This window comes from Triturus cristatus, chromosome 7, assembly GCF_964204655.1.
Source record: "Triturus cristatus chromosome 7, aTriCri1.1, whole genome shotgun sequence".
Lineage (NCBI taxonomy): Eukaryota > Metazoa > Chordata > Amphibia > Caudata > Salamandridae > Triturus > Triturus cristatus.
Genome location: NC_140590.1, coordinates 1,511,106,815 through 1,511,123,746, shown reverse-complemented (window position 1 = coordinate 1,511,123,746; position 16,932 = coordinate 1,511,106,815). Strand labels below are relative to the sequence as shown.

The 16,932-nt window shown below is 42.6% G+C and overlaps 1 protein-coding gene across 1 annotated transcript in view; it reads left to right on the top strand.

Moving 5' to 3' along the window:
- Nucleotides 1–16,932, top strand: part of LOC146812262 (putative sodium-coupled neutral amino acid transporter 8) — a 332,163-nt gene that overhangs the window by 126,740 nt on the left and 188,491 nt on the right. The window contains exon 3 of the mRNA XM_085614572.1: nt 4,056–4,212. Within this exon, the coding sequence (XP_085470698.1) occupies nt 4,056–4,212 (157 nt within the window). The remainder of the gene's footprint in view (nt 1–4,055; nt 4,213–16,932) is intronic.

Genomic DNA, 16,932 nt, shown 5'->3' with positions numbered 1-16,932 from the left:
CTTCTACACTGGACCATTCCTTCAAGTCCCCCCTCCCACTTCTCTCTAATTGGGGGTTTACTAGGTATTCAATGAATAGCTATTCATCTCTATTTGATACTGTTAGTCCCAGTACCGTAAATCGTCAGCTAAGCTTACGTTTTGAGTACCTAGGCAATAAGCCCAGTGGGCATTTATTAATCATCAATGGAATGTCCCAGCCCGTTGCTCACCTGAGCTGGGTTGCAATCTCACTTTAATACGTTGCCAGCTGAGGGCAATGCCAAACTATATGTAGAAAATTGACTTCAAGGGTCGCACATTTAGGACAACAGTAATCTTGTGCTGGATAGATTTTATTGGGGGGGATAGAAAAGTCATATGTAGAACGTTAAACTTTAACTGCTTGAATATTGTGCATATCAACATCCTCCGTACTTCTGCATTGATATGTGCCCATTCCTTAGGGTGAAGGGATTTGTTGCTAAGAGTTTGGCATTTCTCCTCCACCCATAGTGGCCTTACTTGTCTATCTGTGCGCAGCACTCTATAAAGGTGGGTAGCAGATTTGCGACATCCTGCCATGGATAACAGTGACTAGCGTGTAGGTAGTGTCAGGAGCCTCTGGAAACGTAGGCCAGAGTTGTGTTTTTATGGCTGCAATCTTTGCATATCGAAGAAACTGGCCCGGGCTTAAAGCATTGGTCTCCATTGCATCTTGTAATGTTATAAATATACCTCCAGGGTAAAGGTCAGATGACATTAGACAGCCTCCCACCTGCCATGTCTCTACCGACATCAACTGTGCAATTTGGGTGAATGGACGCACAATCCATATAGCCAATTCAGACACGTATTGTGTCCACTTTATTATAGTCTGGACCGTCCGTTCTCATAGTATGGTCGTCAATTGGATCTAGTGAGGACATGTATGTGTCGGGTTCCTACCATGCATCAAAAGTGATCCTAATTGTTGTCCATCAAGAGTGCCTGCCAACAAGGACCTTTCCTAATTAGGCGCAGTATACAACCAGTGTATTGCATGTTGGAGTTGTGTTGCCAGATGATATAATTCTAGGTCCGTGATCTCTAGTCTCCCCAAGGTCTCATTCCCTTTAAAGTGTCTCAAGGCCAGAGGCACTATTTGGGTTTAATTTTTTTATATTGATTATAACTAGAAGTAAGATAAGCAAAGAGCTGCAAAAAACAATCACCACCTCGAAAGAGACCAACTTTCAACTGAAAGGGAATGAGAATGTTTAGGTTTTTTTTCACCTTTCTTGAATACATTGCAAATAAAACAATGGGAAATAGTGAGGGTCTGTGCATTTCTGCAATTTAGCAATTCAATGACTGTAGCATTTATCACAAATCATGGATTTACTGCATTTGCCTTATAATTTGCTTCATAATGACAAAATTTGATCTGTTTCTATCACAAATTGACAAATATAATACTGACAGAGCATGTGTCATCTGGATTATGCAGCACAAAATCTGATTTAATTTTTTTTGTAAACCTGGAGAGATTAAGTGTTTGAGCCAATGCAAAACTTTAACCAGGTTTCACAGTTTTAAAGTCCGCACCACTGGCTTAAGCCACACGTCCTCCCCTCTGGGACCATGTATAGGTTGTGGGTCAATGTACCTCTCCACCACATAGTATGGCTAAATTACATGCAACCTATTTATGATGCATGGGCAATGTAGTCATTTTAACTGATTGACTTGAATTGTGCAGAGTGAGGACAATATAGTATCAACAATTCTGGATTACAGAGGTGGAATTGCTGCGGTTTTGCACCAATATTTGGACTGATACTTGCATGAAATTTGATCTCTTTGTAGCGTCGCCCCAGATCACAGGAACCTATATTTTTTCCTGCTGTGCAACTCTGTGCACTTTACCCCTGATAGTCAGAGCTAAAGTGCCTGTGCTTCACCTGTCAACATAGTGAAATTGGCATACCCCAGATTGGCATGTTTTACTTACTTGAAGTCCCTAGTATATGGTACAAAGGGTGCCCAGGACCTGCAAGTTACATGCAACTAGTGGACTGCAGCACCCACTGTGCCATCCACTACAATGACTGTGTAAAGATGATTGCAGGCTTGCTATTTGTAGCCTGGTTGTTGCAGTTTTGACTTGGAAATATGACCTCCAAAACTCCTTTGACAGGTACATGGTGTTTAAATGTAGGGTAAGTAGGGAATCCATGTTAAACAGGTCCTTACATTGAAAATGCCCCCAAAAGCTATTTTTTACTGTAGCTCGGCTGGCTGTTGCATAGGAAAACACTGGGTTGCATAATTACGTTTAACAATGGTAATTCAGGTTAGGAAACAGCTAGAAAAACAAACACATATTTTAATAGCTATTAAAGATCCAATATAGCGGCAAAGTCTGATGTTTCATACGTTTTACGGTAAAGGTCCTTTTAGAAAGGTATCTTTTTCCTGCCTGAAGCCTCAAGAGACCCATTTGCATTTGTTCTTCCACTTCTGCCAGCCAGTAATTTGTATTTGAAGAGGTGTGAAAACGGTTCCCAGAGCAGAGAGCAAAGATGTGGGTGAAAAGAGGATCTGTTCTATTGACAGGATGACAGTGGGGTTGGGTACTGGATTAACTTCCATGAGGTCACAGGCAAATGTTAGCTATCACCTCGACAGGGCCTTCCTTTGCCCCCCCGCCATGCATGCTCCAATCATAGTGGGTCTCATTTTGACATTAGTGTCAAATCCTGCTTCCCAGATCTGCTGGGTTTTTCCATAACACGTAAGAGGGCACTTGAATGGAGGAGAAACAGGATGCTGAAACATTTCTGGTGCATCCACTGTCTGTTTGCTGGATATGCCTGCTTTGTTATGCCAACCCTGTCTAAGGGTGTATTTTGGGTATAGTGACTACCCCAAACTGCCTTTTAGTGTTAGGTGTGTCAAGACACTAAGATTACTACAATAGCACCCCCTACCTCCACCCCGACACTCGCACTGTCTCACTCTTGCACCCCTCGGATCCCATGTTTAGTGTGACAGAGGACTTTTGACATCTTGAAGGTACACAAAATGTGGAACATTGACCCTGGGAAGTTTTATCTCATGAGGTTAGGGCTTACCCAGGAGTCATTCCCACCCGCTATCTAGTGCCTGACATGAATGTGGCATTTTTAGACACCGTTTTCAGAGAACTTCTGGATCTGTGGAAAATCAAAAGAAGACTGAAATTGCTGTCTGAGGCCTTAGAAGATTGGACCTGATATCCCAAAGTAGTTGACTCCCAGGATCATAAGGCTTACCTCCTGTTAAAGCTATTGGGACACTATAAGTTACTATAAGCTGACCTGTGACAACTGTACCCTGTTGTTTGCCCTCTGCCTGACCTCCTGTGTCTCTAAGTCTCTCCCATAAAGTCCTGGGGGGGATTTAGAAGTGTACTCTTGTGGTGCACTGCCGTCTCCGTCTCCTGTACTGTTGTGGTGGATTGAAAATTAAAGGACTGCAATCAGAAGGTAAAATCTTTGAGGTCGAACTTGGTTAATATTTACAAGACCCGCTCCATTGAGGTCATCGTCAAATTGCTCCCAAGTCCTGGCCTACCATGAACATTGATTACTATTGGCACTTTTTACTTAAAACTTAAGATTCATAGCTCTGGTTCCCCTTATTGGATTGTTGTAATTTTGTATATTAAATTCGGATTGGGATTTTCACTTTTATCATTTCAACTTTATTACTGTTTTAGTACTGTATAAATACTTTATACATTGCTCTAAGTTAAATCTGGCTGTTCTGTGCTATAGCTACCAGGGGTTGAGCTCAGTTTAATTTAGTGACTTTGAGGGTTCACACTAACGAGGGCTGTGATTATTCCTTGAGGTGGCTAGTCACACATCCTAAACAATCATCCAGTTTCTAACTATACATCACTGACAAATTGACGCAAATGTGGTTCTAAAATTACACCAGTGAAATCTCTGTGAAGTGCCCTAGGACTTGGAAAACAATGCTTGGATTGCTGATAATAATTTTCCAGAGGTTCTTATCATAAGTATGAAACATGTATGTTTTTTTTGTAGTGTTCAACTCCTTGAGCTTCAATGAAATATTGAGGGCTGATATGGACTACCCAGGTCACTGGTATACGGATCAGCGCTTCACGTTGTCGGTTGTCTGTATTGTGCTCATCCTTCCTCTCTCCATTCCCAAGGAGATAGAATTTCATAAATACACAAGGTAAGAGACGCAAAAAGAGTAACACTGAGTGCATTCTTTGTGTGTAGACTGAAGAGCACATGCAATGTTGGCTTTCTAGACCTGGTCCTTCGGCTGGGAAATTGGCGTGTTAACATTTTATGCAATATTGTTGGAGAAGACATACTGAGCAAACTGGGTCTAAAAGATGCATTTATTATTTCAACTGTTTTTGTTTCATTGGGCATAATTTGAACAGTATAATTTAGCAGGGTCACCACTGGCATTTTATTTATTTTAGCTGAAAACTGTGGTCTAAAAATCTCTTGGACACCGCAGCATTACCCCTTGGCTGACGGAACGGAACATTGACTGTTGGGCAGGTTAGAGGTATGGGAGTCTTGCGCTCCGGCTCTTCCATAGTGCTTGCTACTTTTGTATTTCAAATCTTTGAAGTGTTTCAGACACCTTTTGTGGGTCACTTTAAAGTACACTTCGATTCATGCTCCATTGCCTTCTTTACTGAAATATGTAACTTCAGCAAAGGATTGCACCATGCTACACTAACAGGCAATGGAAGTGAGACTCTGGTCTCTCCCCTTATTGTTGCCTTTGGTAGTAGAGTGGAGACAAACCCTCGTAGACACTCCAGTGGGATTTGTCTGCCCTTGGTGTTAGGAGCCCGCTGCCCTCACTAGAGTGTACTTTGTTTTTCAGTATAGGATAGTGCCCTTACCCTACACTCACAGGTCTACAGTTTCCTTTCAACAGCTGCCCTAATGTACTCTTTTCTGACTAGTCCTCAGCAAGGTTTCAGAAAAGGGCCTTGGCTCAATGAGTGTTCACCTGGGCTCTCGCTGATGTCAGAGTACACCAGGGGCAGCATAGAGAAGTAGCAAATGATTTTCCACACACTTGAGGTGACATACTCTACGAAAACCATCATGGATGTCCTGCTTAAAGAAAACATTGATGGATTTTTCTCGCTAACACTGTGCACAGTCTAGAGATATCACAGGTTGGACACATCTGTACCAGCATCTGAAGGATTTTTTTCTTTTTTTTGTCAAAGATCTTTTTATTAAACCCAAAGATCAATTCAAGAGGCACTACAATGTACATAAAGAACAAACCTCATGTCCTCAATACAATCTAATGAGCATACATCTTCTTTCTATGTGAGGTACTTTATCACACTCCCACCATCAGATACATGCCTTCTTTATTAAACCAATGTTTAAGCATTTTGAGTCCTGAGTCCTTGTAACCCTAGCCCAACTTCCCCTCCCAACCCTTAACCAACACTGGTGGTGGTTTTGTAGTCTGTGAACTGGTCTATCAAAGTCTTGCAAGATTTTAGGAAGATGCCCCCAGACAGCACGCTCTGGTCTCCATTCTCATGCATATACCCCTCATGTACAATGGCGCAATCGGGTTTGGTCCAGGACTGTGCTAAAGCTAAACCAGGGTGGACGCGCCACTAACGGTAGGCCCTGAGAAAGGTATGAGACCACAGGACCCCATTTATATTCAAAGTTTTTGTATTCGTCTCTGAATATTTCAGCTAGTCTTTCCATGGTGAGTATTCGCCAAATGCATGAATGCCACAGCGACAAGGCTGGCGCTTCTATCTTTTTCCACGCGGCCGCTATTGTTGTTTTGGCCACCCCTTAGCAGGCCCACATTATTGCCTTATCTGATTTTGTTTGGTATTCTAAGTCTGGATCTCTGTTGCCCAAAAGGACACCCTCTATGAATGTCGTGATAGGGTACCCCAACATGTCTTTAATGTGTGCTAAGATTTACTCCCAGAAAGTCTTAATCGTGGGGAAATCCCACCAGATGTGACGGAGATTCCAGAGGAGGCCGTACCCCCGCCAACAGAGATCAGAGAATTCCGGGAAATTCTTTTTGAGTGTAGTGGGGTACAGATACCAGTCAAATAGGTTTTTATAATGTGCTTCTCTTAAGTCCAGGGAGTGATTACTCTAAGCGATATCGGAGCATAAATGTTTCCATTCCTCTTCTGAGATGGCCCTCCCGACCACCTGTTCCCAGAAGCTCATATAGCATGCTCATGGTGAGTGTCGTGTTGAAAGTAGGCCATAAGGAAGGAAATCACCCCTTTCATGGTACCCACCCTCTGTACAAACTTTTCTATTGGAGTTTGTTCTCGTTTGACAGCTTCCCTGATCTGTGGTTGATACCCACGGTTTGAGCTGAAGGTAATGAAAGTGATCGCTAGGTGAAACATGAAAGTCCCTTTCGCAACTCTCAAATGTGATTATTTCATAATTATGAAATAAGTCTGAGAGTATCAAGCAGCCTCCTCTTTTCTGTGTGTCAAACGGGCCAACTCGTAGCACTGGGGGGAAATCTGGAATGAAGTGGATTTGAGTGTAGGGGGAAGGGAAGGATGTTTACCCCTCATTTCTCATGACGTCATCCCTTATCTTGAGGGTGGTTTGCGTCGGTGTACTGATATACACATTAGCCGGTCTGTCTTTCTTACATTTCCAGAGTACATCCCATATTGTTCTCCCCACTATTGCCCTATCCATGTGGAGTCAGACTTTGTCAGACTCCCTCAGGGACTATTCCACAATAATACTCAATTGGGCTGCTTTGTAGTATAGACTAAAATCCGGGAAAGCAAACCCCCACACCCCCTTCCTCCCTTGTGCATCGAAAGAGTGTGAAAAAGGAGACGCAACCTCCCATTCTGCCATACAAGCTTGGGGATAAGGGAGCGAAGTTTGGACAGGAGTTCACCTTCCAAGTCGATTGGGAGTGCCTGGAATAGATGAAGCAACTTTGGTAGCAGTGTAATTTTTATTGCGTTTTAAGCGCCCGAGCCAAGAAATGTAGAGGGGTTTCCAACGTTTGAGATCCTGTTAAAGTTGGGACAGTAAGCGGGGATAATTGGCCCTGTAGAGTTCCTCTATCCGTGGAGAGAGCAGAACTCCCAAGTATTGGAGGGAGCATATAGCCCATTGAAATGAGGTCTGCCCACGTAGCCAGTGTGCCTTTTCTTCTGGCACCGTAAGATTTAAAATCGAGGATTTGGACAGGTTTACTTTAAAGCCGACTACTTCTTTGAACTTTCATAACTCTGCCTGTAGCACCTGTAGTAAGGGGCCTGGGTCTGTGAGTGCCATCAAGATGTTGTCTGCAAATAATGATAGTTTGTGTTCCTCTCCGCCAAACGTTATCCCCCTAATCTCTGGAGTTGCCCTAATTCGTACCCCCAGCAGTTCAATGTTTAAGGCAAACAGAAGAGGGGAGAGCGGGCAGCCCTGTCTTTTACTTCTATTTAATGGGAACAGAGACGACGCACTACAGTTGACCTGTTCTCTTGAGTGTGGATGCATGTAATTAGCCCTGATCATATCAATAAACCTCTTCCCGAATCCAAATCGTTCCAGGGTGAGAAAAAGAAACTACAAATCCACCCTGTCAAAAGTCATCTCAGCGTCTAGGCCCACAAGGATCGCCGGGATTTTGTGTTTGGTTACTTTTTCAATCAGATGTATTGTCCTACGGATATTATCATGAGTCTGCCTCCCTTTTATGAAGCCTGATTGATCAGGGTGGATTAGTGCTGGCATCGGGTCCTCTTGTTTCGCGGCTAATGTGGCGGAGTACAGTTTGGCATCTATATTCAGCAGGGCAATGGGCCTTTAGGAGGAACAGTTCTGTGGGTTTTTCCCTGCCTTAAGGATTATGGTGATCACTGCTTCTACCATCAGCTATTGCATTATATAGAGTTGAGGTGTGGGATAATCTCTGATGCGTGAGTTTTATAGAAGTGGGAAAAATAAGAAAAGGTTGAGCCTGCACACCAGTGTAGCAAAGTTTTTTCAGGTTCACTAATTAAATTTAATGTGGTTAACAAACTGTTAGGTGTGCTGTCATGTGTAGGGGTGTTGCCCTAACCCCTTGAGGAAAATGTCAAAAGTGGAGGAGTGGAGTGACCCAAACCTACATGACGCACTACACAAGACTGTAAAAGTCTATATCCTTGTTTTAATATTCTTCTGAATATTTCAAACATCAAAAATACGTAAATGTTTTTACATGTACCAACTTGTTAAAACATATTATAGTCAGAACATCGTGAGTACAAACAACTGTTTTGCAAAAATTATAAGAATATGAAGAATCATAGACATGTTCAATCCATGTAAATTTCTGACTCTAGAAGCAACATAAATGATATTCTTTTGTGTTACAATGAAAGTTCCCAATGCATTTCGGGTTAACGAAACCCTTCTTCAGGGGATACACATTGTAGAGAAGAAGTCAATTTTCAACCTGGTCCACCATTCTGAGAGCTACAACGAAACAGAAAGTCTGATTGACTAAGTATAAAAAAAAATATACAACATTCTAAGGATAGGATTTGCACTCCTAAAAACATTCGTAAAAGCAAACTGTTAAAAAGTACGTGGTTTTTAAGGAAGGAGATAGTAACGGAAAAACTCTAGTTGTAGAAAAGTTGCCCAAACGTGCCAAGCGTATGCGCGTGTAGGAACGCGATTAACGCCAAAGATGGGTGTGGTACAGAAACGAGGGAAAGTGCTGCTAAAGACTGATATACTGAGTGATCCAGTGCATAGAATATGGTATCGCTGAGTAATCTACTTACAGCGAGGTCTATAGTGAATAACGATCACTGAGGGATACGTCGCTTTCGCAGGAAGTAAAATATCTGTGAAGCAGAAATGTTAACTATGAGATGTAATCTCTCTTAGGTCTTATGACCTGTGTTGTCCTTTAACAAACACCCGAGTGTCTGAATCGAAGTCTTACCTAAATAGTGGTAACGTTTACATGGATTGAACATGTCTATGATTCTTCATATTCTTATAATGTTTGCAAAACAGTTGTTTGTACTCACGATGTTCTGACTATAATATGTTTTAACAAGTTGGTACATGTAAAAACATTTACGTATTTTTGATGTTTGAAATATTCAGAAGAATATTAAAACAAGGATATAGACTTTTACAGTCTTTTATAGAAGTGGGCCATCGGGTCCTTGAGACTTGTGGGGTTTGAGTTTCGGGATCATCTTCCCTACCTCCTTGGTGGTGAAAGGGGTGTTTAATTGATCATTCCCCGATGTCGGAACTTGGGGCAGGTCTAGTGAGTGCAGATATTGGCTTTGCACCTCCTGGTCTTGAGGTCCTCCCATATATAGCGCTTTCTATAGAACTTACTGAATAAATTTGCCTTGATATAGTCTACATGCGTTAAGTTACCCTCTCAGTCGCAGATACCCCCTATGTATTCTTTTTCCCTCTTTTCATGTAACTGTCTAGCTAAATGGGTTCCCATCTTGCCTCCCTGAGCGTACGAGATCTGACGGAGCCTCAGTAAGGTATATTTGGCCCTATTGGTGTATATCGCCTCAATTTTCCCTTTCAGCGCAATAAGCTGACATGGCAGGGTCCGTGTGGGAGTACTCTTGTGCACTCTCTCTATTCCCTCCAGTCCAGCCTCCAGAGCTACTCGCCCTCCGCTTGTTCAGTGCAGATTTTCGCTCAATACATTTGCCCCTTAGGACATCAATAAATGCTTCCCAGTTGTTCTGGAGGGAGGTGGCCTGGAGCTGGTTCATCTCGAAATATTCGTTTATTGCTGACCTAAGTTCGCCCCCTAGTATCCTGTCTCTGGTGACCGAGACCGGGAAATACCATCTTGGTGGATCCGATGTGGTGCAACCCCAGGAAAGGCTAATTGTAACCAGGCTATGGTCTGAGATAGAGATTGGGAGTATGTTTGCCACCTAGAGGGAACCCAGTGGGATTGGCTTATAAATATGGGGTCCAGCGAAGAATAAGATAGATGTACGTAGAAGAAAAACGTATAGTCTTTGGTGATCAGGTGTAATGTTCTCTATGCGTCTTTGAGACCTAATGCCTGTATCTTTGGTTTCATCCCTTTGGGAAAGCTGCCTGTGGGTGCTATTGAATTCGGCATGCCAAGTTCGATTAAAATCTCCCATAAGGACCATCGGGTCTTCTGCAAACCTGCCTACCAACTCTGATAGGGAGGTCATAACATTGATTGACCTATGTTGGGTGCGTATGCCGAGATGCATGTGCATTGTCTACCCCTCAATTTCCCCTTCACCATAATCACTCTACCCTCTCTATCTGCTTTTATGGCTTCTGGCTGAAATTTTGAAGCGTGTGGAACATAAGAGCAACTCCCTTCTGTTTTAGAACCTGCCGACGACTTATAGATTAGGGAGTAGCTTTTGTGGCGGAGCTGGAGTTCCTCTGTTTTCTTCTGAATGCTTTTTGATGGTTACAGCGTTGTAATACAGAGGTGCCTGCTTCATGTTTGACCATTTAATATTCTAGTGACTTACACTGTTGATGTAAATGTCAACAGATAAGTCACCCCAGTATGAAGGCTTCAGATAGCATGATCTGTAGCAACTTAAAACCCTGGTTATTTTAAGGGTAATAGTTTCTCTTTAGAAATGTTTTGCATAGAGTATACACTGTTCTTAGTAGATTTTAATACTCTGGCGTATATTTCTCATGAGGGTTTCACTGTCTGCATAGAGAGTGGCACAGAGTAAACTCGTCCCATAGTGTAAACAGTGTTTACATTACCCACTTTTCTACTTGTATCCACTTCATTTCTCAATGTAGGTTTAGCGACCGTCAGGGTTTTGATAAAGGGTAAATACTGTTTTACTAGGGCATTACTTATGTAAAAAGGCTTCAGTATCTAGAGGAACTTGGTCTTCCCAGAACAGTGGCTTACAGAATAAACACCATGTGCAGGATAGTTTACTCTTTCATCTCTGCTTCATAGTCAACATTAACTCTATCATACACTCCATGGGAAGCATAGTGTCAATGTCGCGCATAACTCAAACTTGCTTTACCCATGGAGGTTGGAAGCATGTATGATAGCAGTAATGATGCTTCATATTATTCTGAAATATTTTGCATACTTTCATAGCTCTAATGCTATACCAGTTTATAGAGCAATGTGCACAAAAGAAGCTTGGATGATGTCATCAGTGATGCCATAAATGATGTCATAGAACAGGACATGAGTGATGCGATATGTGGGTTAGCTGTGCTTACTATAATTGGTGAATTGATGTGTTTTTTTTCAAGTTCGAAACGAATGTTGTCACTGACCTAATCACCTAACTAGAACTGTTATATGGTTTGTACGAATTAAGTAGGACTGTGTATTTGGAAAACATAAACATCAGAATATAGGGACTCAGTTCACACATCAGAAAATGTTGGCCCAAGTCCTAGCTAGCTCACAGTGTCCCATCTGAACCCCTAACCTTACCAGGGTACCATATGGTATTGGCAACCTCTAACTTGGCAACTGTTAATCCTCACGGAAATCGTGGAAACAGATCTACCCTTTTGTTGTTACTTTTACTTGCCCAAGGTAAAACAAGAAAGGTAAAATATGGCTTTTCTATTATTTATTGAAACAGTTGTATTCTTGTATACAAAGCATGAGCTGCAATTATAAAGCAGATGAAACGAGGCATTATAACCAGCATTACAAGAATGGTGAAAAAGATAAACTGTTCAACCATTATAGCATTACTGTGTGATTATACTACTTTCAAATACTATTTGCATTTTTGAGAGCATAGTGGGAGTACCCTCTGCCAGATTCCATTTGGTTTGCCTAAATCCCATACCGGAGTATGATGTGCTGGAAAGCAGGTCCTTGTGGAACATGTTATTGTGCCCAGCAGGATAGAGGTCAGAGTCAGCAGGGCTGCAACCCCATCACAGTGCACTGCGTTCCAGGATAATCCCGGCAGAAGGGCTCCTCTGCTGAATATAGCCCAGAGGCTGTTTATATTTAAAAAAAAAAAAGCACTATTTCGAATCGCACTGTGTCAAAGGTGCAGAGCTGATGCGATGGTTTGTGTGGAGCCTTAGAGCTGTCTCCAACCGAACAGCCAAATGCAATGGCATTGTGTTCTACGTGCCAACCTTGGACAGAATGTACAGACAACAAGGCAGCAATGCTTACTAGGAATTAGCTTTACAAACAGTAGCTTCTCAGTACATTATCATATTAGTGTAGAACATGTAAAAAAAAGTCACATTAGAAGATGTCAAGCTAAAACGTGAAACCAAAATGGAGACTTAGTGCAGGCCCTAATGTATCTCACTACATAACGTTATTTTATCCTTTTGATTTTTTTCAGTAATGGGACCCTTCAATATTCTAATGAGTTACACTGTTGATAGTAAACTTCAACAGATACTTATAGTTGGTGAGCCTTTCTCCACAACCCCTCCTTCTCTGGCATGTGATATGATCCATAACCGGCACTGCAAGTATGATTAAAATTGACTCTGTCTCCGAAATGGGAGTTTTGGGGAGGTATTGTGGCTGGAAGTAGGGGAGAGCTCAGGACAAGGGGATCATAGATCCATTTCTTAGACAGCATCTTGATTTTTCAGTGAAACCTTGCTATTCTAATAAAAAAAACATTCCTTTGGGCGTAGTCTGAGGTTATAATGAACCTGCCTATGCATGTGTGTGACCTTTAGTGATGCAAAACTCTTCAATGCAACCATTGACTGTATGCTTGTAGTCCTGTATTCATGATGGTAAAAGCAATGTTTAAATGATTAAAACACATCTGTTTGCCCCTGCTATCTGATTTCTCTTTTCTTGGCCTTGACCTGTTGTGTTGTGTACCTGATCAGGCGCCAGGACGCCCCTTCGCTGGGGCAGCTGTGCGCCTAATAAAAGTGAATAACATAACATAACAACAATGTACAGGTACCGGTAAGCTAAGGAGTATAAGGGGACTGGATAAGATTCAATTTGTGTTTCTCCATAGAGGTATGGGGATGGGTGTATTGTGACAGTGATGCCTAGGGACCTGCCATAGAATTATTTTTATTCCACAATGAAGAGCAAAAAGAACACATTCATAGCCTCTTTTCCAAGCTAATATGTAGACTTGTGCAACTTCTTTTAAAAAAAAAAAAAAAAAACCTTAATTAAAAGAATACAAAAAACTTTCTCTCCCATGCTGTGAATAGCCCCGGAGGCAAGCTTGGCCTTGGCTGATGAATGCCTGTGACACTGATTCGCCTCTTCTTACAACTTGCTGTGCGACATGAATAAGGAAGGCAGCACAGCAGGCAAAGTTTTAGAGCAGTTAGCTGTTATCCATGGTGTGATGAGAGAGTCATTGAAAATGTGAGCATGCGCTTCTTCAGAGGTCTGAAAACTTTTTCGATCTGAGCCCTGCTAGGCAAAATGCTTGGAGTCAGGCCCTCATGATCGTCCACATGTTGGCCCCCCCCTTTTTGCATCACTTGCTGCCCTAATGGTAGTAATAGCCTTTAATAACAAGGACCTCCTTTATATAGACCCTTTCCCTAAGGGCATCTCTTCAAGAGAGCTGTGTCTGTCCATTTATAAAAAAAAAAACACAATGTTCTCCTCCTCCTTATCCCCCCTTCTCCTGGGTCATCTTTTTGATTCTGCCCTTGCATCTCGCTCCTTTGCTCTTTCTCCTCGGCCATTACCCTGAGCCCCAAGGGGTCTAGAGGATCAGGGCTTGGTATCTGAATGAAACCCTGCCATCCCTAGGCTCACATTTTTACAAAAACAGACCCTGAATTGTTAATCGAAATCTTGTGGTCACACCAGAGTGTTCAATGTAGAAGGGCTGGTTCCATGGCAGCTTTTAATGCTATCTATACAAGATGCCTAGTCGCAAGCTTAATCTGAATGTAATTTACTACATAACCTGTAATTTTAGCCAGAAATCTGGCATGACCTTGCCCATCCTAGAACCCTGCTTTAAATCAACAGGGGTTACTAGAGCGGGCCAGAACTTGAAAGCAGTGTGTACCATTATTTCGTATAGCAGTCTTGAAAGCAGTGTGTACCATTATTTCCTAGAGCAGTCTTGAAAACAGCGTGTACCCTTATTTCCTAGAGCAGTCTTGGAAGCAGTGTGTACCATTATTTCCTAGAGCAGTCTTGAAAGCAGCGTGTACCCTTATTTCCTAGAGCCATCTTGGAAGCAGTGTGTACCATTCTTTCTAGGGGGGGGCGGAATTTGCAAAATTAACTTTCACGAAAATGCTAAAAATCTCCGCAAACACGCCGGAAATATCGCGAAGACGCAGAAGTTTTTTTCCCGCCTGTTCGTGGTAATTTTTGCGTGACCGCGGGTCGCCAACTTACCCATGCGGTTGCTCACAGGCGGGGCCATCTTGTTTTCACTTGTCCCGCCCTCTCGCGATGCTTACTTCCTGTTCCGGGTCGCACAATGCATGTTCGCGCCCGTTCGCGGTAGATATTTCCTGTTCGCGACCGCTTTTACTTGATCGCGTTGCTTTTTGCTTGCTCGGGGAGAAAATATCACGCGAACTTGCGCACGTGGTCGCAATGGGCGCGGCCATCTTGTTTTTCACTCTATTGCATGGTTCTGAGGCCTGATTTTGAATCCTCCCTACATCTTTTCAATCCTTTGTTTCAACCCACTTTTGTTTGATCTTTCTTATTTATTATTTATCTAACTATTTTCCTGCTTTTTATATTTTTGGTTTTTGTCTCCTTTTTTTGTTATTTAGCTACTTTTTCTCTTTCTATTGCCTGCTATTATTTATTTCCTTTACTTCTTTAATGTTATTACCTTTTCATACCCCAGAACCCTGTCCAAGTGTAGGGCTGGTCGCCGTCGCAGCCAGAGCCGTGACCGCCTTCCTTGTGGAAGGCGGCGCCCACAAGGGGTGCAGGCACGGGCCTTATTTGGGGAGGTGGAGTTGGCTGCACTGATTTTCTTTGTGCAGTGCCACCTCCCCTCAACCCTGGCAGAAGGTGGCAGGCCTGGGTACGCGTACGGCCTCCGGGAGCATCGGCAGCGGTGGGAGAAGGTGCGCCGGGCAGTGTCGCGCTTCTCTGGGGTCCGGCGCACACAGTCGCAGCTGACGCACCGGTGGTCCGACATCCTGGACCGTGAGCAGGACCTGCTAGGAGTGGAGGTCCCGGGGCTTGGTGAGTAACTATTTAATTATTACTACTTTGTGTCTGTCCTTCTGCTCTGTGTTATATATTGCGAATATCTTTCTTTTTTCTTCCAACCAGCTAGAATGTTGCAGCTTACATTCCAGGTTAATTTCGTTTAAAAGACTTCTGTGATTATGACACAGGTGCTCTTCTGCGCTACTACTAATCTTACTTGTTTGCAACTTTGCGTTTGCGCTCGCTTAGCGTGATTCATTCTGTACGAGTTTATTTTAGAGAAATTACGTTACGTAATGCTACAGTGACTCTAGTCCACTCCTTTGTCCTGTCACTAATAGATAGGGGCGGATTGATACTTAGGTTTAGGTACTTTGTATGAGTTTCTAATTTGTTAATGGTATGCGTGATTCCCCCTCAGTTACGTGACGTGCTGCTAGTACAGCAGTCTTTATTAGAACCTTTTCTAGTTTGTTCAATGAGTGGTGGTAATTGGCTTAGCACTAGCAGAACATCAGCATCAATCAATCAACCCAAAATTTGGTGTATACAAAAAATTTTGTCATGTGCCCTCTATTTGACCATATGCATTGTTGAGGAATAAAAGAAGTGGAAATGCATACTTAATGTACAATTGGCATGCCTGGAATAGGTGGTCTAGGTTGGGTGGTACGTCGTACTTAGGCTTAGTTGCTTGTAACTTACTATTCTGGAATCAGAATGGAAGACTGGATTACTGTTGATAAATAGTAACTTAAGTAGTTGATCCACGAATCCCCCGATACTACTTGTAGACCAGATGAGATCGGTCAATTTAGTTATTGCAATTGTTGTTTACAGAAGTGTTTTTTGACCGTTGTTGACAAATATTGTATTTGTTTGACACCATCCATCAATGTTTGTCTCTTTCTTATATCTTTCCTGTTCATCAGCACCCAGGGGTAGACAGACAGGGAGTGGGGAGTCGGCGGGACAACAGTCCGAAGAGCACCACCAGGAGGACACCAATGAGGGCTCCTCTGCTGGCCCCAGTAAGTCTTCTTGTTTTTAATAATATATCTTATTCCATAACTTTTACTGCACCATATTTTTCACGAACTATTGTTTGTTTCCAAATGCTATTTTTTTACCAACAATTATCCTTCGATCTGTACGGTTTCAAAAATCTTATCCCTGCCTCTGCTATGATGACTCTCAGTACTACTACTATTATCAGTCTGTCTGTACTGTAGTAGCTAAGCTTACCCAGTTGGCCAGTGCCACTCTTTATGTGAAAGGTTGCAATATAAAACTCATATTCACCAGTAGCTCTAGCCATTGAGTCCAATCCTTTGGGTCGTCCTCCTGTACTACTTCTAGTCTTATTGATCTTGAGTCTTTGTTAATCTTGAGGCTTTGAAAATTCACAGCAACAAAAGCCCAACCAGATTTATTACTATTTTGATAGGCTAGTCTATAGGACATACTACTATTGTTGTAGGGAACTTGCACATACACAGACCTTTGCACAAGAAAATAGGATGTTGGTGATGGTAGGTTGGACCTTCCTCACACACCTCAACCAGATATTCAGAACCCACCACAATCCCCTGCTCGACTATAGTACTGTCTCGTCATAACTATTAGGTCTCCGAACCCTCCCCCCAAGATACCCAACAAGTTCACAACCCAGAACATAACACACCCAACCTCTCAGTCATGGAAGCAATGCACATGCACACCCTTACTTTAATTTGCTCACTTGTGTAAGTTACT